This window comes from Hyaena hyaena, unplaced genomic scaffold (genome assembly GCF_003009895.1).
Source record: "Hyaena hyaena isolate Hyena2069 unplaced genomic scaffold, ASM300989v1 scaffold_152, whole genome shotgun sequence".
NCBI classification, from domain to species: Eukaryota; Metazoa; Chordata; class Mammalia; order Carnivora; family Hyaenidae; genus Hyaena; species Hyaena hyaena.
In genome coordinates this window covers 1,158,861-1,181,626 of record NW_024080784.1, presented here as the reverse complement: position 1 = coordinate 1,181,626, position 22,766 = coordinate 1,158,861, and the positions used below count along the sequence as shown (strand labels likewise).

At 38.4% G+C, this 22,766-nt stretch overlaps 2 protein-coding genes across 5 annotated transcripts in view; one reads left to right on the top strand and one right to left on the bottom strand.

The window, feature by feature from the left end:
* Nucleotides 1–22,766, bottom strand: part of CCDC146 (coiled-coil domain containing 146) — a 115,418-nt gene that overhangs the window by 68,302 nt on the left and 24,350 nt on the right. The gene's annotated exons all lie outside the window — the stretch shown is intronic.
* FGL2 (fibrinogen like 2) lies at nt 4,171–10,047 on the top strand. Its single transcript, XM_039239111.1, has 2 exons — nt 4,171–4,867; nt 7,306–10,047. Exons 1-2 carry the CDS (start codon nt 4,252–4,254, stop codon nt 8,010–8,012), a joined length of 1,323 nt encoding a protein of 440 aa, XP_039095042.1. The 5' UTR covers nt 4,171–4,251; the 3' UTR covers nt 8,013–10,047.

Sequence of the window (22,766 nt, the reverse complement as noted above, 5' to 3'; positions counted from 1 at the left end):
CTTTCCAGCAAAAGGGAGGAGGCAAAAGATCAAAGTCAGATGGTGGGAATTCCATAGGCATTGGACAAAAAGTCAGCTTTTCAAGCTTTTGATTATCTGATAGCTAGCTGCCTTGAAAGCCTCTCTCCTGCTTCACAACACTGTGTTCTTCTGGTTCTTGTCCTGTTTCTTTGACCATCTTTTCGGGTTCTGTGATTATTTCATATCTAGATGTCCAACTGTTTGGTAGATGTTTCTAATTAATGGCTTTGGAATGTATTTGAAACAGAAACAATACTTCTACATTCTCCCCAACCCACTGCTCCCTTCCAGTTGTCATTGCAACATTACTTAACTTCAGCCAGAGTCGTATTTCATAGTTCTCCTTCTCCTTCCATTTCTGATCAGCTATCAGCTCTCATAGCTTCTATCACTGCTTGGTAATAATGTCTGCAATGCCCCTCCTGCCATCACTCTAATACTCTCACCAAGAACTCCCATTTCCTATTGATTTCTAGTAGAAGATTTGTTCCTAAGAATGGACCTGGGGTTGAGTGCAAGGTTCCTACTGTTAACTGACATTTGAAAAATGCAGCATACATCACTTTCCTCTTGACCAGCCATAACAAACTTTAGCATATTTCTTAGATCCGCTTGTCCTGGGGCTCTCTTTTCATATTACATTCATCAACATCTAGTTACTCATGTTCCAGAAAACACACTTTGGGAAACAATGACTTGACCTATAAAAATGGCCTCTAAACTGCTCTCCTTGCCTAAAGTTTCCCTTTCCATTGCATCAAAGAGTATTTCACTGATAGATTAATTTCTCTAAAGTGCTTAACTCATTATCATTCTCTTGCTCAGAAACCTTCAGTGGCTCCCCATTGATCTAAGCAGTGATGAAGCACCTGGTTCCCACAACGTGGTACTAATATACCTCCCAGTGTTATCCTTTCCCCCCTACATGGCAGTGCAGCAGAAGAGAAAAGACATGAAATTTGGAATCAAATCCAGTTTAGATTCCAACTCTGTCTCTTAAAAACTGTAAACCAGGCTTTGAGACATTTCTTTGCTCATCTGCAAGTGCATTTAGTAACTGCAGAGATGGGAGGATGTAGTGAGATAGTATTAGTGAACATTTTCGTGTAATTGAGGCGCACACTCTCTAGCCCCATGGGTTATAGACTCATTAGGCAGGTTGAACCTCTTTCATGTTGTAGTCATCTAGTGTCTGCCTGCAGTAAGTGACCAGTGATATTTTAAATTGAGAATGCAGAGGATCACCTGCCAGTGTTAATGAGAAGTGACCAGTAAATCAGCGAGTACCTCTATTTGGGGAATTTTTTTATGGGTCCTGAAGGGACAAGAGCCAGTTCCCACAGAACATCCAAGCTTTTTAGGTGGAACTGTGCCACTGATCCTTGGCTGAGGTGGGGTAGGGGATGTAGGGCCCAAGAATTAGGAGCAATGCTTGAAAAGCAAATCCCTCATTCAAACAGATGAAACAAAAGCCCACTGCAAGAGTCAAAAAGCTGCCACTTTTGTTAGATTCAGAAACTTTTTTTAAAAGTTTATTTATTTTGAGAGAGAGAGATCATGTAAGCAGGGGAGGAGTAGAGAGAGGGAGAGAGAGAGATTATCTCAAGCAGGCTCTGTGCTGTCAGTCAAAGCCCAACGTGGGGCTCGTTCTTACGAAGCATGAGAGCATAACCTGAGCAGAAATCAAGGGTTGGATGCTTAACCATCTGGGCCCTCCAGCCCCCCCCGAAACTTTTAAAAGTGGCTATGATTTACTTCAAAGTCCAACATGAAGAAAATACAAGGTTCTCATCACCCCTGCCTAAGAAGGAAAAAGGGATTTTTCTTTGATTTGTTTACTAGCGTAGTCTAAGTGCCTCAAATAGTGTCTTGCATGTAGAGGATGTTCAGTTAGTATATGATGGATGGATGGATGGATGGATGGATGGATGGAGGGAAGGATGAAGGGACAGATGGAGGGATGAATGAATAGTTGGATGAATGGGTGGGTGGTGGATGAATGAATAAATGATTGAATGAATGAGGCCATGACATGCATTTTATAATGATCTAGTAAAGCACTAAATATGTAGAAGATCCTTGATAAATAATTGACTGGCTAAATATATCAATTGTATCCTAGCCAATTAAGGACATTTTTTTAAAAAGTACCTTAAACTAAATATTATTCCTATATATTTCTAATTTATAAAATATTTTTATACATTACCTATATTATCATCATTATTTTATTTTTAAATGATCTATGCATTCACTTATTTCTCCCCTCACAACATGGGAGTGTCAAAGCTTAAAAGCAGGTGAGGAGAGAAAATTGAAAATAAGAGATTAACCAGATATTTTTAGTCAGAAGGTTAAAAAATTGTGTCTAAATTGGATTGACTATGTTGAATGGAATGAAAAGAAAACAGTTTTTTTTAAAAAACTGGAAGAAGATGGAGGAAAATGAGGCATAAGGTGTGCAAAATGTGTTTGATAAATTTGTCTGGAAAGAATGTTACACTTAAACACATTTTTTTCCCTTAACATTTCACTCAATGCTTTTATAACTATCATTCTTGTACGAGGGAAGAATAGCCAGATATCTCCTTCACAGCTACAGGAACCAAGTCATAGAGAAGTTAAAGATCTATATATTCGGGGCACCTGGATGGCTCAGTCATTTGAGCTCCCGACTTCAGCTCAGGTCATGATCTCACGGTTCATGAGTTCAAGCCCCACATCAGGTTCACTGTTGTCAACTGTCAGCATAGAGCCTGTTTCAGATCCTCTGAACCCCTCACTCTGCCCCTCCCCACTTGCATTCTCCCCCCCCCCCCACAAATCTATATATTTAATAGCAGGTAGATCCAGGGCTAGAATCCATGTCTTCCAAGTAATCAGGAGTAAACACAACTGCCAAAATGTAAAGTGAGCCTGACACATTTAGAGAACATAAAGAGTTAGGGTGACTAGGGTATTTGGCTTGAATGAAGGGGATATATAGAAAAATCATAGGAAATCAAAGAAATAACTAGGAAACAGATTACAGAATACTTTAAGTAGCACAACAAAGAATCTAGATTTTTATCCATGTCGGTTATTTTTGAAATTATTTTTAAAGCAAAAAAAAATCTTTTTTAAAATAAAAAAACTTATATGAGATGCCAATATGCAAAACAACTTAAAAGGAGGTGGGTTCTTCCGTTGAAATTGTTCCCCCCCCCCTTCCTGCCTCTCAGTCTCTGAGGAGAAAAGGTTGAAAGTTGTGAAAAAAAGGTTTAACCCAAGGAAAGTCTGAAAAGGCATGAGTCTGACAAGTAGGCAGGGAAGTGCTGGAGCAAGTGGCATAGAGACCAGGTGGAGTAATCCACCATGGGAGGAAGAAAGCACAGAGGCATGGTTGCCAGTGGGATGGGGAGGCAGAGATGCTGGGGATAGGAGGAGAATCCGAACAGAGCCGAGAAAAGTTCAAAGATTCACTTGAGGGCAAATGCAGAATACAATCACAAACATGGTGAAGGCAAAGCGGGAGGCTGCTGGTTTTGATGAAAGGCAATGATGTACTTTTTATCATGTAAACATTTCTACTACACTAGGTTAAGGCCAAAGGAATAGAAAGCAACCCCTTTCTCTCTACCAGTTTTCTTCCCCTTTTCAAATAGAAGAAACAAAAGTGCATGGCGTGAGTCAGAAAGCTTCACTTTTTGCCATATTAACAAAAAAAATTTAAGTGCTTAAGATTTCACCTCAAACTCCAACATGAAGAATATACAGAATCCCCGATGACCCACCCCATTCTAAAAAGGAAAAAAAAAGACCATTTCCATTTTTGTAAACTTTCTGTTCTTCAGTCTGGGTAACTAGCACATTAATTTTTTTTATCTTTTAAAAGCTAGTTTTTCCAGGGGCGTTAAGTACAATTTATTTCAAGCATAATTATTTTGAAATCCAAGATTTTTCTGATGCTTCATAAACTAACTGATAAAAGTGAAACTTGAGGAATCTGTACACCCAGGCAACTACAGTAATTCTGATGCGTATTATTCTGAGAATAAATAACAGGTTTTGGCAAGCTGCGTGTAAAAAGAACAGTCTCCTCTTCCTCTGCGATTCTGAAACTGGTGATGCAAGCGCTCCCGCCCTTTTCTGAGAACACAGAAAGCCTGACTCAAGCAGGCAGTTGCGGCTATTAAAACAGCTCCGGCCCGCACGCGTCCCAGCCGGAGTGAGCGCTGCCGCCGAGCAACGATGAAGCTAGCCAACTGGTGGGGGCTGAGCTCGGCTGTCCTCGCCGCTTACGGCGTTTTGGTTGTGGCAAACAATGAAACGGAGGAAATTAAAGATGAAACGGCCAAGGATGCCTGCCCGGTGAGACTAGAAAGCAGAGGGAAATGCGAGGAGGGTGGTGAATGCCCCTACCAGGTGAGCCTGCCCCCGCTGACCATTCAGCTCCCGAAGCAGTTCGGCAGGATCGAGGAGGTGTTCAAGGAAGTCCAGAACCTCAAGGAAATGGTAACTAGCCTCAAGAAATCTTGCCAAGACTGCAAACTGCAAGCTGATGACAGCCGAGACCCCGGCAGAAATGGACCGATGTTACCTAGCCCCGGAACGCTGGGAGAAGCCGATGACAGCAGAGTTCGAGAATTAGAGAGTGAGGTTAACAAGCTGTCCTCTGACCTAAAGAATGCGAAGGAGGAGATCGATGTGCTTCAGGGTCGCCTGGAGAAGCTCAACCTTGTAAATATGAACAACATAGAAAATTATGTTGATAGCAAAGTGGCAAATCTAACATTTGTAGTCAATAGTTTGGATGGCAAGTGTTCATCTAAGTGTCCCAATCAAGAGGAAATACAGTCACGTCCAGGTATGTACAATGTTTTCTTATCATCTGTTCGTGAATGTTATATGGCTAAACAGTATCTATAATCATTAACCTTTGCAAGGAAGTTAAACAAATGACAGATGAAAGAAATTAAGCCTCATATTCATCAAGGTAGTACAGGAAAAACTAATCTCTTTGCAAATGTGACCACAGAAATCAGACTTAATTACGAAAACCATAATTAGTTCTGTATCCATTAGAAAGCACTTTCAATTTCAAAGATCCTATTTGTTAATGCCAGGGCTACACACAGATTGAAGTAGAGAGATTATTTCTTAATGTTTTAGTGCTTTTCGCTTATTTATCTCTTCACTGAAGTGTTTCAAAACAGTACAGATAAGGCTATATTTCCAGCTATGCTTTGTTCATTGGAAATCAGTTTCCTGTGGTTGGCTGACTGCTCCTCTCATGTGGCCACAGGAAATCTTTGAAAGATTTTAATTTATCTGCTGTTCACAATCCCAAATATCTAGTGAAAACAGGAGATTTTGTAAACGGAATAAAAACAGCTATATGGCTTCATGTGTGTGGAAAACTTTTTGCTTTGAGTGGCACAAAAACATTTTAAGGGGTGAGTTTTGGCATGCCAGAAGCCCACAAACTTAGCTCCCTACTGTGCCCACAAACTTCTAGCTGGTTCCGCCAAGTGCTGGCTTTCCACCTGATACACTGCTGCTGATGGTCTTGTTACACTTTGGAAAACCATCTCTGCATTAGAACCTCCACTTACCATGCATGTAGGGCTGAAGGGATGGAGATCACATTCATTTGGAACAAGCACCTCACGTGTGCTCCATCCCCAGGGAATCTGCCAGGGATCTGAAGGTGGGGCTGTTGTTAATACTTCTGCCAGCCCATGTCTGAATGGCAAGGCAGAGGTTCCTGTCTTAGGTGACATCCCGGGTGCACATTAGATTTGATGCTGCGTAGCAGCTTGTAATGAATATGAACAAGATTCTACCATCTATTTTTATACTAAGAGTTTAGGGGAAATATTGAAATACTTTGAGTTCTAAATACATACGAACAGATTTGTTTTTGCCTTTGAGTAGCTTATATTAAATTTACTTTATATGGCCCAAATCTTTATAAAAATTATCTAAGAGTAAATACCTGTATTTGATTCCTACGGAACCATCCTGGACATAACCACCTGTTGTTTCTTTCTGGAAACCAAATATGTGAAATGCTGGCTAAGTACTTTCCAGATAATAAATTCAGAATAAGAATATTGGTATAGAGTGTATGATGCCACTCAAAATAAGTTAGTCAGATAAAGACAAATATCATATGATCACACTTATATGTGGAATTTAAGAAACAAAACAGATGAACATAGAGGAAGGGAAGGAAAAATAAAATAAGGTAAAAAGACAGAGGGAGGCAAACCGTAAGTTCTCTCTTAACTACAGAGAACAAACTGAGGGTTGCTGGAGGGGAGGTGGGGGGATGGGCTAAATGAGTGATGGGTATTAAGGAGGGTACTTGTTGTGATAAGCACTGGGTGTTGTATGTAAGTGGAGAATCACTAAATTTTATGGCAGAAACCAAAACTACACCATATTTAAACAAAATCTTGGAAAGAGAAAAGTATTTGCAAACATATGTGTGGAAGCATAAAAAAAGTATATTGGTATATTTTTGAAAAAAATCTGGTTTTTACTTGAGCTTCTTTAGTTGTCAAGCAAGTGAAATAAATATGAATATATGATCAATTCTATACCCTGGAATTTTAATACATAATTTGGAACATAGCCTATAAAGCTTTCTGACAAAAGAGGGTTATCAGCCTCATTAGGTAAAAGGAAATAGAAACTTTGCTTCTTCTGTAAACATGGAATGCAGTTCTAGAAGAGTTGGAAGTATCTGACCTTTAGGACCAAGGAATGCAGTAGCTACAAGAACAAGCTTTACAGCCAGCCAGATCTCAGTATGTGTCTTGGCTCCACCACCTAATGCTTTTGTGAAGTTGGCCAAGCCACTGGATCTCTTTGACCCTAAGTATCCACACCTGGAGATTGGAAGACCTGCCTCATAAGGTCAATGTGCAGATTAAGTGTGAAAATGTTATCAAATCTTCGGTAGAATGCCTAGAACACATAAGTAGCACTCACTAAGTATTACTAAATTACCAAAACTATTTTATTGATCTCGTTCTTGTTGTTGTTTGTTACGAACAGTGGTACTATTATTACCACCCTGGAGTATGTTGGAGAGCCTTGTCTGCTTTATAGCACCAAGTTCTTATTCTGATGCCTTAATAAACATTTGCTAAACAGGGTCAAGTAAGTTTTGCAGAGTAGGGTTTCATGAACACCACTGACTAAATTATCAAATTGCCTTTGTAGATACAAAGAATTCTTCAGATGAATCTTTTTTTATTAACAAAATCCAATGCCTTTCTCTTCTTCCCCCTTCAGTTCAACATCTAATATATAAAGATTGCTCTGACTACTACACAATAGGGAAAAGAAGCAGTGAGACCTACAGAGTCACACCGGATCCCAAAAATAGTAGCTTTGAAGTCTACTGTGACATGGAGACCATGGGGGGAGGCTGGACAGTGCTGCAGTCACGGCTCGATGGAAGTACCAACTTCACCAGAACATGGCAAGACTACAAAGTAGGCTTTGGGAACCTCAGAAGAGAATTTTGGCTGGGGAACGATAAAATTCATCTTTTGACCAAGAGTAAGGAAATGATTCTAAGAATAGATCTTGAAGACTTTAATGGTGTCAAACTCTATGCCTTGTATGATCAGTTTTACGTGGCCAACGAGTTTCTCAAATACCGTTTACACATAGGTAACTATAATGGCACAGCTGGAGATGCCTTACATTTCAGTAAACATTACAACCATGATCTGAAGTATTTCACCACCCCAGATAGAGACAATGATCGGTATCCCTCTGGGAACTGTGGGCTCTATTACAGTTCAGGCTGGTGGTTTGACGCTTGTCTTTCTGCAAACTTAAATGGCAAATATTATCACCAGAAATATAGAGGTGTCCGTAATGGGATTTTCTGGGGCACCTGGCCTGGTATAACTGAGGCACACCCCGGTGGCTACAAGTCCTCCTTCAAAGAGGCCAAAATGATGATTAGACCCAAGCACTTTAAGCCATAAATCACTGAACTCATTCTTCTGGGTATTCATTACCTAATAGGGCAATTAATTTCTTAAGCACTTTGGAATATGTTTCACACTCCTTTTTTATGACTAAAAATTTATTTCTAGCAGTAGGTTCTTATGCTACACAGTGTTTGAAATAAAGCTGAAAAAGTAAAGTTTTATAGGAGTCCTTTGTTGCTGTTATACTGTTATACAGATGAGTATTTGCAAAGCAATTGAGAGTATTGAGAATTACATATTAGATTTATGATTTCCTTAATTTCTATTAGTTGAAAATTTTTCCATTTACTTATATTACTTGCTATAATTATGAAACTATTTTTTATTTAGCAAGCTGGATTTTTACACAAGTAATCTGTATTTTGATTGTGACTTAAACACCTCTTTTCAGGCTCTAGTCAGTTATTGGGTATTTATTTTTCTCTAAATACCCTAATCCTCATTCTGAGATAAACTTTCTCAATTTATGGCATTTCCTTTGGGTCAGGAAGACCTTACAGCATTTTAGCTCCCAGACAAAGGGAAATATATGTAATTAAACCTGTTCATGTACTATTTGTGAAATGTAAAATATTTGTCATTTAAAATATTTCGGTAGGTGAATGCCTAAAAGCATTCAGAAAATTAATTCAACCTTAAAAACCATGGTTTAAAGGTTATTAATTAATTCACAGTTAATAACTCTTTAGGTGCTGGATGGTTAAAACTGCTTTACTATAAAAATTAGCTTCCTTTGCTTTATATGCACAATAGTTTTTAATTTAAGATTGCTCATTACTGTGCATGACTACTGGCAGGCTTTCTTTTGGAAGGGTAGGTGTGGGTGGGGAATGAAACATTTATTTATAGACAAGATTACTCCAAGGGCCAAAGCATTTATATCCAAAGCAATATTTTCATTAAGTGATTCACTTCATAGAAAGCTAAGTTTTATAAGACATATGTATTTTGATATATATAGAATAGTAGATCAAATATTATGTATCTCAACTATAACTGGTGTATTGCTTATGTTTTTAAAAGAAAATTTAAATACAGGTGTTTATTTTTTTTAACCAAACTAAAATATCTGAAGCTTTTATAATTCACTAATTCTGGAGTGCAGGTATCAGTTTTTAAAGATTATGAAAAATAGTGTGTTACATTTAATCATTGTAAAAAGGGATCATTTCAAAGAGAACAGTGGTATTCTGCTGAACATTTAAAAAATACTCTAGAATAAAATTTGAAACAATATACTGTATGTGAGTCATAGAAATGTATTCAGTCTTTAATTTCTAGTTTGTTTCTACCACAGTAACTAAAAATATGCTCAAAAAGATACAACTTTACTCATTATTTGAAAATGATTAAATAGGATAGTAGCTTTAGGAAACAAATTAACTTTTTCAAATATTGCCCTTTGTAGAAAACTCTAACCAAAAAGAAGCAAGATACTCTTAAAAATATACAACATACAAAGTTTTCAGGTACACATGATGAAAATTAAGTTATTATGAATGCTATTAAAAATGCTAAGGCAAGAGAAATGCAAATAGAATTGTGACAGCCGAAATATAAAATATCATGGTAGATTTCATGTCTTCATATCTACTCAATAGTATAACAAATGTAAATGTAATTGATTTACACTTTTTTCTATCTTTTTTGTTTTTTTAAAAAAAGATTAAGAAGATTTTGATACTATACAATGTATTTCATATAAGATAATTTTCATTTACTATATGTCATTGTTGATATGTGCGTAAGTTTAAGTCAATTTCCATGATCAAAAATAGAGTCATGAAGTAGATCTTATCCTCTCAAACTTGTGTTTCTCACACTGGAAAAAAAGAAAAAATATGGACTCTTCACAAAATACAGTTCTAAAGAAAACTGGCTCATAAAGTGAGTATCCACTGATTTAATGGGAATGAGGTTATCATTTCAGAAGACTTGTCAAATAATTCATTAATCCATGTAAATACTCAAAAGCTGTCCTTTTATCTTTCCACTTATTTCAAAAGATTAAATTTTATTTTCTATTATACTTTTATGGCACTTTTCTAATAAAAATTCTATGATATAGAAATTCCTTTTTGAAATCATTTCATGTCATTTATAAAATATATTTTATATTTTGCTAATCTTTAACTTGTTGATGGAAATAGATTATATCTGAGAGAGCATTTTGCTTTAACATAGGTATTCACTAATATGAGCTAATGTTCACAAATGTGGATTATTAACATATTGGTTCCATTTGTTATTTTAGTAAGACTTTGTTTCTAAACTTTATTATTTTTGAAAATGTTGACTAAAACTAGTTCTTAGAAATTCCAAGTGAAACTGATCCACTCATTGCTAAGAAGAAAAATCTAACTTTTCTTATAGGCAGTAATTCCAATGAATTAATGACACGTCTGTCCAATAGAGAGATTAAATATGAAAGTATAAAAGATACCCTAGCAACAAAATTTCCTGGCCCTTACTTTTGAGTGGTTACCCAAAAAAAGGTTTTAAAAGTAAAAGTGATGGGTACTGTCATCATGATAAGCTTTTATTTGGAATTCTTATTTTCTTTTATGTATAAATAAGTTTATGTCTCACATCTTCTAACAACCCTATAAAATAAAAGATTTAATCTCCACATCTATTTATTTCTGCAATATAGTAACGTTAAATATTATTGTTAGTAAAATCATATTTATATATTTACTCTTGTCTGAAAAGTTGCATAATGTTTACCTAACTAGACTTTACCTTTGACTCTTTTTGAAGACTTTAATGAGTGCTATTTCATTAACAGGAAGACAGAGGCAAAAGAACACCATTATCTCACTTCCCACCAGAATACTGTTGACACCTTTGAAATACAAAAGTTTCTGTTTTGTTCTGCAGCATTTAGCTCCATCTTTTTCCATCATTAACATTCCTGCTGGCTCGGCCCCTCATCAGCCCCTTTGGATAATACAAACGCTTTTTCAGAGTAACCCATGCCTCCAGTTTCTATCTATTCCAACCCACCCTCCACTTCACTGTCAGAGACACTATTCAGAAATACAGTTCTGATCATATTATTGCCCTGCTTAAAACCTTCCAACAAGTGCTCATTTCCTATATGATAAATCCAGCAAAGGAGCCCCTTCGTGAACTGGTTTCTGGTTCCTCTTTCAGTGTCCTTTTCTGCCACTAACTATACTCCTGCCAAACCGAATGCCCTGTTCTTGCACAATTCCCATGTTCTTTAAGTTGTTCGTGACTTTTGTGTATACTCTTCCCTTGGTCTAGACAGAATGCCATCCTAACCCCTTGCTGAGTTTTGTCTTACTGCCCATGATCTAGAGCAGGGACTCAGAAGATGAACTTGCTAGGTTTGAATTTCAGCTCCACCATCTGCAAGCTGTGAGATCACAAAGTCAATTAATCTCACGGTCATTTGGTTCTTTCAGTTATAAAATGGGTAAGAGTAGGGGCACCTGGGTGGCTCAGTCAGTTAAGCATCTGACTTCAGCTCAGGTCGTGATTGCATTTCATGAATTCAAGCCCTGCATTGGGCTGTGTGATCACAGCTCAGAGTCTGGAGTCTGCTTCTGATTCTGTGTCTCCTTCTCTCTCTGCTCCTTCCCCTCTTGTATCTGTCTTGTCTCTCTCTCTTTCTCACTCAAAAATAAATACAAACATTTAATAAAAAATTTTAAATGGATAACAGTAGAATCTGCCTGATAGAGTTATTGACAGGCTAACATATGAAGCACCTAGAACATTATATATCTCCTCCCCCTCCCTGCCCTCCTCCTCTTCCTTCTCCTAAATCGTTATCTCTTTTGGGCAGTCTGTTCTGATAACATTAGGAGGTGGTTTGTACCTCTCTCCTTCAGTCCTATACCATCCTATATATTCCTTATTATACGTTACATTATTCAACAATGTCTGGGTTCTACCATGAAATCAATCTGTTTGGCTAGGACATAAAGCCATTTTGTGACAGTCTTATTATTCAAAGTGGTCCATAAATATGTTACCAAAGAGAAAGAGCTGTAGTCTGAGGAATCTGGAGTTATAACTGGGGAAGGAGCAGATACTGTCAAATCTGAGGATTTGGGAGATTGTGAACAGAGGTGAGAAGTGGTTGAACCCAGGGGGAAATATGGCAAGAGACGATCAGATATTACTATAGATATCAGAGGCACATACATACACTGGCAAACCTCTACTTTAGAAGGGGTTCTGGGACCCTGCCTCTGGGCCCATACCACACGTGGCAGTACCAGAATGGACAGTGGTTGTTCTACCTGTATTCCTAAAGAAAAAAAAAAGTGTTTTTTTGTACTTCTTATGCCATAATTTTGAAATTAATTTTAATCATACAAAATTCATGAATGCTTTAATTAAAAAAATTAAAATTAGATTAAAGACCCCTTCCTAAACCATCTTCAATTCCAATCTCCTCCCTCTCCCCAGAGGTGACAAGAGAGTTGGCTGACTCCAAACTAATTTCTTCCTGTGTCTTGCCAAAATGCAATGTCTTCTGAATCCTATCGATACCAGGTTTCTTTTGTTTACTAGTTGGGAAGAGTTGGAAGTGAGAATAGAAATGAGGGAAATTGGGTGTACTTGGAGAACTCAGTCCCCTGAATTCCCAAATGTGAATGAGCCACCTTTGCTCCCTGAAGTGGCCCCTCCCCCACGGAGAGATCTTAATTGTCCCTTAGGCTCCATCATCCCGCTCCTCAGCCTCTCCAGACCTGCAACCAGGGCATGTTCTCATGTAAATTATGAAGTCAAATCGGAAGAGAAGACTTTAGACCAATTTGCGAATTTTTATCAGCAGAAAGCTAGGGAACACGTGGGAACAGATTTTGACAAGGTCGCTTGACTAAAAGGAAGCAAAAACCAGAATTTCAGATGTGACTGGATCTATTGATATGGATATATTTACCAGAAGTTCTGGATTCAGTGGGCTAGCTTGAGCAGATGTGTTTGCTTCTGTTTGCTTGATTAGTTAACGCAAACCTAGTTTCGACAGCAGCTCACACTAACTAAAATTAAGAAGCCAGAAATGTCTTGGAATGAAAAGCCATATGGAAATAGAAATGTTGAAGTGGATTCAGGTGTAATTCATTCAAAAAAGTATTTACTGAGTGTACACCATGTGCCAGACGGTGTTTTAGAAAGTCAGAGATATATCAGTTACCAAAAACCCTATAGTTCGGGAGTTTATATCTTAGCAGAGGAGATGAATAAACAAACAATATATAATAAATGCCATAAAAATTAAGCAGGATAAAGTATATAAGCAGTATGAGAGGAAGGATTCTATTTTACATAGGCGATCTGGGGAGACCTCCCTAAAGAGGTGACATTTGAACAGACTTAAAGATATGAGAGAATGAGCCACACAGATAGCTGGGAGAAGATATCTAGGAGAGGGAGTGTCAGGTGCAAAGATACTTGGCATGTTTTAGGGTCTGCAAGGAGGCCAGTGTAGGAAAAGCAGACAGCCTAAGGTGGAGGGGGTTTGAAAGATGCTATCAGAGAGAACCTGGGGTGTTGGGGTTAAACAGGGGTGGGGTGGCAGCTGCCAGACCATCTAGACTTTATAAGTCATGGTAAGAATTCTGCCTTTTCCTCTGAGTAGGTAAAAACCCTAATGGGTTTTGATCAGGGGAGGTACATGATCTCATCCAGCTTGAAAAGGGAGAGTACACTTCTGGGAAACACAATTGAATCATGAACAGTCTGACAGAATTTGCTGACCAAAGATGGGGGTGGATGGTGAAAAAATCAGCGGTAGGTATCACAGAAAAAATAGGACTTTGGCCTGAGCAACTGTGAGGGATGGAGCTGCTGTTCATTAAGGTGGGCAGGGCTGCGGGGGAAGCCTGTCTGGAAAGTGTAGTGGGCGTGGCATGAGGGGGCAGTCAGCAGTTTTGAACTTTCTAAGTTCAGAGATCGATAATACATCTGAATGGATGGTATTTGGGTGGTAGTATGATGATGTTCAGAGAAGACATCTAGAATTATGAACTAGGCCACAGGCCAAAAAATGTTCTTTGTTAACAGTGTAATGCCGAAATTTGAGTAATCATGTATGGTCATTTTAAATCATTAGGGTACGAGTGTGCTATGATTATAAACCTTTAGTTAAGCAGAGACTGGTTTTACTTTTTATTTAAAAATTGTTTTTTCATTATTTGTTTTTGAGAGAGACAGAGGGACAGAGCATGAGCAGGGGAGGAGCAAAAAGAGAGGGAGACACAGAATGAGAAGCAGGCTCCAGGCTCTGAGCTGTCAGCACAGAGCCTGATGCAGGGCTCAAACCCATGAATCATGAGATCATGACTTGAGCCGAAGTCAGACACGTAACTGACTGAGCCACCCAGGTGTCCCTTACTCTTTATTTGAGAGACATTCATGATCTTAAGGCTTGTTCCTTTCAAAAACATTTTCCAAAAGTCACCCTAGTTAGCAATAACCAAAATCTTCTATTTCTAATGGCTTTCAAGGTGTTAACACTAGAATGGCTATGAATGAATCTGACCGGCAATTTTTCCCTAATGTTGGGTCCAGCCGGAAGTGAGTATAGTCCTCTGTATCTGAGTAGGTTCCCCTTGGGTGTATTTGCACACGTATCTGAGTAGGTTCCCCTTGGGTGTATTTGCACACATACACACACAGATGAACATGTATGATACACATGCAGGCTTATGCATGCTATTTGTAACACATGCTATAATACACAAGGAAACCTGCCCATTGAAATAAAATAGATATGCAGCTCATGGAATCAAAAGTCAGTACAAAAAAAAAAATCACCGTGAGCCAATAGCTAGCATATTTTGAACAATGCTATTTAAAACAGACTGACATTAAGAGTCAGTTAAGTGTCTGACATGATTCCAGCTCAGGTCATGATCTCACAGTTCATGAGTTTGAGCCTCGCATCAGGCTGTCCACTGACAGTACAGAGCCTGCTTGGGATTCTCTCTCTCTCTCCTCCTCTCTCTTCCCCTCCCCTGCTCTCGCTTGAGCTTTCTCTCTCAAAATAAAAAAATAAACTTAAAAAAGTGGACTGACATAAAAGAACTTCAGATAGTTTTCTTTAAATCCCCTATAACAAATTCTGTGGAATTCATGCTGCTGTTATTCCTTGAACTGTACCTTCTTTACTTCCTCTCTTCTCCTCTACAAGCCATAGCATGGCTCCTTCTTTGCTCCTTTCACTCCTTGACAACTGCTGTCAGGTCAGCAGCCTCCTGTGCCCATGTCCATATTCAATTCTCCTCTGTACTTTCGCTTACCTAAAGTCCCAGGGGTAAACCAAAACTGAAGCTATGATCTAGCTAACTCATGATCGGCATCTTCCTAGACATCACAAGGTATCTCAAAAATATCTGTCTTATTTTTTAAGCAACTTTCAGAAACCTATGCTATACATCTCAGAAACTCTTCTTTTGAAATTCTTCTGAAAAAATCATATTTAAAAATAAATAGCCTTTGTCTTAGCCTCTTAAAATAACTGATAATACATTTATGTTTATTTATTTTAATAGAAGTATGTATCATTTGCCTATGATGTATATAGCATGATGCTCTATGCTTATCAAAGTATTTTGAATGAGACTTTTTCTAAATAAAAATTATATAAACTACCCAAAATCTGACTTTAATCTCTAGCATTCAAAGTTTTCTTAAGTAATTAAGGATGATGCCATTTAAGACAAATGGCTTCTCTATGAAAAAAGGCCTCATACAAAGGTTCATCTTATTTGGGAATCATACAGAAGTTGAAAACTCGTTCAGTTTCTATGTCTGGAAATTGGCTTTCTCATCTCCTGCAAGAAGCAAGTAGTTTGTGCTCACGTTGTGCAAGTTTATCCAAAGACGGGTCCACAAAACTATTTGCTTACATATTTCAGTAATGGTAGTATCACATTTTTTCCAGTTAATCAAGTAACCTATTTTAGTTTTTGTTTAGAGGTTCTTGCTTCTGAATTCTAATAATGATAAGCAGCTGTCACTTGCTGAGTGCCTGTCTTGTGCTGGACACTTTCCTTGGAGCATTTCCCATGTTCTCTCTGCTGTGAGTAATGTTGCAAGAGGGAGGTAATGTTTTACACTTAACTAAAGTCTTCCCTGAAAACAACAACAATTAAACCAACCTCTGTTCCTTAAAAATTGTTTGTCATCTGTAGACCATTGCCCATTTTCAGCTCTTCTGGCTTTCTTGGTATATTTCTCATGAAATGGGCTAATTTTCCATGACAAATTACCTGTGGTGATTCCATGGTAAAGTACATTCATAAGTAAACTTCAGAATCACCCCTGCCCTGACTTTCTATGTGAATTTTTCAAGTGGAAAATGATTCCAGTTAAATCCCAATTTAAGGTGAGGCCATTTTTTTGTATCATAACAACACAATTATATAATATTCGGTTGACAGGAGATACTTTAAAAATTAATACATTTTCAAGGGTGTTAATGTCCCTACTTAACCTAGCAGTTAAAAATTATTTTCTTCCTTCAGCTAAGTCAGAATTTATAACAACTCTGACAGAAAAGGCCAAACAAATATTCTATGCTCTCCAAACACTATTTTACTTCCATGGTTACATGGCAGAATTCACTGATGAAAACATTCTGCTTAAGTACAAAGCACTTTGTAAGTTCTTTGGAAGCCAAAAGGTCTCTCATATAAATGCCAAAGTTCTTATTTTCGTTCGTTATGTAAAATAATTTTTTAAAAATGTAAACATCGCTTACAAATGAATGATGTTAGTGATGGTGACTTCCTATTTCTGGTCTATATTCAAGTGAGAGTTTTGTCTTTATCTGATCCAGTCTACGATTACAAATCCACAGAGGCTCTCATAGCACGGGGAGCTATGCAAGATGGACAGGAAGACTGATATTTGTATGATGAATATGGAGTTGGTATTTAACATGCTGAACAACTAGAGCAGGGCTTCTCGAGCTGTATCCCTAAGGTTCTGCAGACGTAGTTCACGAAGGCCAAAGGAAGCAAAGGTAGGAAGAAGACAGCAGAACGCGTGATGCGTGAAACACTGCTCGCTTAGTAAATCTGCTTTTATTTCATATCTTGGGGGCCCACCTTAACTTTCACTTAAAGGAAAGGTTTGTTTTCAAAAAAATATTTGAAAATCATTGCCTACCCACTACATATCCCTTTGGGGGCTTGGCCAGCGAAAATAAAATTCATATAGTTGCATGACAATTCTAATTTGGCATGATATTTCTAACATTACACATTTAAATCTCTGATGTTTTAGGTGGGCTTGATGTGGTTAAATGCATTCAGAAAGTTGGAAGAGGTTTCTCTTCTTTAAGTTTGCTTTGTAAAATAGGGATTTAGTAGTGGGGTGGGTTTTGTGTTTTGTTTTGTTTTTGTTCTTGTTTTTTGGTAGAAGGCTCTACTAATTGCTATGAACATTCATTCTTTGAAAATGGCATGGTTACACACATGATGGTAAGCTAAGAGTTTGCTTGGAGTATCAAGACAAACAGCACAGGCTTCCTGCTTTCACTGTTCCTAAAGCTACTATAGTTTAAAACACAGGAAAGAAAATGGTAACTGGCATAAGGTACAGGCAGTAAGCAGGGAACTGACAGCAGCAAGAGTGATCACACTTTGTCAGGAAGAGGGATACTTGAAGAAAAAGATAGGATCTGAGCTGTCCTTGAAAGATGAGAATAGTGACTCCCAGAAATGTGAAGGAGACCACTTCTGGTCTGGGTATGGGATAAGCAAAGCCATCAGCAGTTTGGAAAATCAGGAGCTAGTTTGGAAAACACTCACATGTCTAATTTGGCTGGAGCATGTGGTCTGTGACCGAGGTCAGTAGCAAAAATAAGAAGGGAATGGGGGAGACTGTAAAGGGATTTTCCTGTAAAGTTAAGGAGGTGACCCTTAATCTTAGGCAAGAAAATCTAAGGGAAGGAAAAATTCAAATCTGAGTGCAGTATCTACTATCTGCCCTGCCACCTCCTGATTGCTCAGTTCTGTGCCCGAGTCTGTGAGGTGATGATGAGATACTGAGTGGGAAAGAAAGTTGGAAGGAACGCCGAAGACTGTCTTACAAAATAATGAAATGACCAAAGATATCAAGGAGAGGATGGGTGGAGATAGGGAGGGGGAAAACCCCCAGCTTTCGGGTAGGAAAGCTGTTTCTAGAGGAGTTTTTCAAGAGGGGCTAAGAGGTATGTGGGAGAGGCATCTGCTGTGACGAGGAATTTTAGGAGGTTTTGCTGCATGATGCGCTGTGGAATTCCCTCCTCTGTTCTCAAAGGAGCACTCCATACAATCAGATTGCTTTCCAAGACTTTCTGGAGGCAGATCTGTGTTTCCTTTAGGCTCTGCTGTGATGGGTTTTAAGGTAGGAGAGAGCTCAGTTTTATTCAGTTCACAAGTTATCTGTACAGAGCATGAGGTTCACTGGTGACAGGAGATATGAAGGGGACCTTCCCCCTCTGCATCCTTCCCCTCTGCATCCCCACATCCAAATCTGCTTTACATATGGTGCTTCTGTGTAAGAATTCCACTGGAAATGAGTGATAGAAGCCGTCCATCAGGGTAGACACTGAGGTACCCCTTAAGGCTAATAAGCTGAGAAATGTAGTATTCGTGTAAAATGAGACTCAGAGAACCAGAATGACTTGCTCAAGGGTGCATGCCTAGGACATGCACAACTAGAATGAAGACCCATTTTTATGGAACCATTCCTCCACCCTCACGGATCAGAGATTTTCTTTTCCAAGCCATTAAGATTTAAGATATTTTGCACCTGTTGATTCTTAGATGTAGTCTTTTCAGATGACACAGACTCTTTTTTGTTAAATTTTTTAAAAAATGTTTTTATTTCTTTTTGAGAGAGAGCCAGCAAGGGAGGGGCAGAGAGAGAGAGAGGCAGAGGATCCAAAGCACGCTCTGCACTGACAGCAGCTAGCATGATGCAGGGCTCAAACTGAGGAACCATGAGATCATGAGCTGAGCCAAAGGCAGATGCTGAACCAACTGAGCCACCCAGGCATCCCTAGTCTCTATATTTTTAATCTGAGGTTTGATGTCAGAAAATTATTGCACCCCCTGATTTCATATCTCTGATGCACCCTGGTGTACCTGTTTGCCTTCACTGGGTATGGATGGGCTGGGGATATGTAAAGAACTTTTGCTTCAGAAGACATTGGACTTGGCATTAGGTTCTAAGCTTGCTGCTTCCTTCCTGTTTGCCCTTACATCCACATAAAAGCACAATGGAACAAAGGTTAAGATATGATGACTCAAACCATCAACGTGCTAGGCGAAAACACAGGAAACAAAGTTATGATCTCAGAGTAACGAAGGTCTTCTAAAGTATGACATGGAATCTGAAGCTGTAAAAGAAAAGCACATTAAAAAATAAATTTCCCCCCCAAACAAATAAATTTCCACGTAAAGAAAAACCACCTTAAGCTAACTCAAAAGAAACCCAACAAACTGAGACAAAGACTTTTGCAATGCATATTATACACAAAGGCCTGTTTTCTAAATGTATAAAGAGTTTCTATGAATCTATAAGAAAAAAAGTTACAAAATAGAAAAATGGAAAGAAAATGTGAACAGAATTCACACAAAAAAGAAGTACAAATGGGTCTTTGTAGTGCCCATGCTTCTAGCTTCTGTAGAGTTGATGCTTTGACATTTGCTCTATATGCCCTATGCTGCTGGCCGGATACACCTTGTTCTAGACAACCTGATAATATACCTGAGTCATCTTGCCTTGGCCTCCTGCCTCCCTTATTGTTCCCCCACATACACACTTGAGAGAGAGAGTCCTTCTCCTGGAGGAGGTATACTTTCAAATGCAAACCAACCAATCCAGAGTCCACAGTCTCAACCAGCTCCTTATTAGGCTCTCACCTTCAGGTCACTATACGCTTACTCTTATCACCTCCCTACCCCATGCCAAGTGCCAAATAACTAGGGACAGCCCCAGAGCCCTCTGAACTTATTCCTGCTAACCAATCCTCAGCCTGCCTACACTGTGTCACTCATTCCTTCCCCAAAATAATGAGATAAAGCCTCTTGCCCAGTTCCTCCCTCTCCCTCTGCCTCCTGACCATTCCCAGGGCTTCCCCAACATGTCCATCTTTTCATGGCATGCTCCCTTTTCTTAGGAACTATGAGTAATAAACTATCATTTCAATGGCAATCATCTCCTGATCTGTCGCCCTTCCTATACATGACATTTTCCTATTACACTACACTTTTAAATTGTCTAGGGGCACCCAGTGGCTCAGTTTGTTAAGCACCTGACTTTGGCTTAGGCCATGATCTCACGGTTTGTGAGTTCAAGCCCCACATCGGGCACAGAGCCTGCTTTAGGTCCTCTGTCCCGCTCCTCTCTGCCCTCCCCTGCTGGTTCTCTCTCTCTCTCAAAATAAATAAATGAACATTAAAAAAGTAAAACAGTCTTAAATATATGAAAAGCAGCACCACTCCATGCATTTTAAGGTAAATGTAAATGAAAACTATGATGAGATAACTTTTCCCTCTCATCAGAGTGACAAAGATAAAAAAATTAGATCATGCACAGTGTTGGTGTAAAGACACATTCATTTATTGTTTCCGGGAATATAAATTATTACAGCTTCTATAGAGAGCACTTTAGCAATAATAACAAGGTTTCAGAAAACACAGATTCATGAACTGGCTATGCTACTTGTAGATAGCATACAAAAGAATTTCAAAAGAATTGAAAGCAAGGATCTGGAAGAGATTTTTGTACACCTGTTCATAGCAACAATATTCACAATAGCCAGGAGGTGGAAATCACCCGTGTCCATAGACAGATGAATGGATAAACAAAATGTGATATGTACATACAACAGAATATTATATAGTCTTAAAATGGAGGAACTTAATGGAGGACCAAGGGGGAGAAGAAGGGGGGAAATAGTGGGGGAGAGGGAGAGAGGCAAACAATGAAAGACTTGAATACTGAGAACAAACTGAGGACTGATGGGTGTGGGGGGAAGGGGGAGATGTTCATGGAGGAGGGCACTTGTGGGGATGAGCACTGGGTGTTNAATACTGAGAACAAACTGAGGACTGATGGGTGTGGGGGGAAGGGGGAGATGTTCATGGAGGAGGGCACTTGTGGGGATGAGCACTGGGTGTTATATGGAAACCAACTTGACAATAAACTATTTGTAAAAAAAAACAAAAACAAAACAAAAAAAATGGAAAGAAATCCTGTCACATGCTACAACACCAGTTTGAACTACGTGGGTCCACTTACACATGGAGTTTTTTCAATAAACACAGTACAGTACTTGTAATGTATTTTCTCTTCCTTATGATTTTCTTAATAACATTCTTTTACTCTATCTTACTTTGTTGTAAGAATACAGTGTATAATACTTATAACATGCAAAATATGTATTCATCAACTATTTATGTCATTGGTAAGGCCAATAGTAGGCTATTAGTAGTTAAGTTTGGGGGGAGCCAAACTTATATGTATATTTTCAACTGTGCAGGGGGATTGGCATCCCTAATCCCCATGTTTTTCAAGGTCAAATGTATATTCAAATAGTTCTTGGGTTACTGAAAGTACCATTTCACAAGATGCATATTCTCTACTGAGAGCTACAGCCTTCAAAAGCCAACTTACTTTATCTCTCAAGAACTTTCTCAAAGGAGAAAACTATACCATTAAGTATTTCTTCCTAATCCTTATTTTAGTTTTTAGATGTTTATTTTTGAGAGAGAGAGCAGGGGAGGGGTAGAGACAGAGGGAGACACAGAATCTGAAGTACCCCCCCCAATCTTTATTTTAAAAAGCAATATCTGGGGTGTCTGGGTGGCTCAGTCAGTTAAGCGTCTTGACTTCAGCTCAGGTCATGATCTCACCGTTCATGAGTTCGAGCTCCGCATCGGGCTTTATGCTGACAACTCAGAGCCTGGAGCCTGCTTCAGATTTTGTGTCTCCCTCTTTCTCTGTCCCTCCTTTGCTCACAGTCCCTTTCTCTCTCTCTCTCTCTCTCTCTCTCTCTCTCATTCTCTCTCTTTCTAAAATAAAATACACATTAAAAATTTTTAATAAAAAAATAAGTAGAAGTGCCAAGTATAAGGATCCCTTAACATGGAACTCTCTTTGTCTCTGGACTCTTTGGCAGTGTATGATTTTGCTTATTGAATTTAAGTTGTTAATCTACTTTGCAAAGTGAAATATGGCTTGTATTCTTATGATCCTCATAGAAACCTTGAATCTTTGTAAATAGATATTAGCCATGTCAATACCTCCAAATGTTTAAGTGCATTCCAGTTACATCCCAAAGTTTTTTTCCCATATAGGAAAGATTTTAAAATTTCCACCTGACTGTTAGACTAAAACAAAACCCAAAAACTTTATGAGAGACATGGAACCTATCTGTATTATTTAATAAATTATGTCTGTTGAAAGTTCCTTGACAGCCAAAAAAAGATGTTGAAAAATTATTCTTGCAAGGCTGCCTGGATGTCTAAAGGAGAAGTGAAAGCAGGTCAACAATAGCAAGACTTGTAGAAAGATTTAAAAAGAAATTTAGTAGTTTTTTAAATGCATATCCTCTGTGTACAGCTATTAATAAAGTGTGATAACTGAGAATAGGATAAGGAAGCTAAGGAGAAATATTTAAATAGAATATTAAATATTTATCTTTATTTTTTCTTTTAATATACAGTTTACTTGAAAAGTCAATTTGTAAAGTCCTAAAAGAGTAGT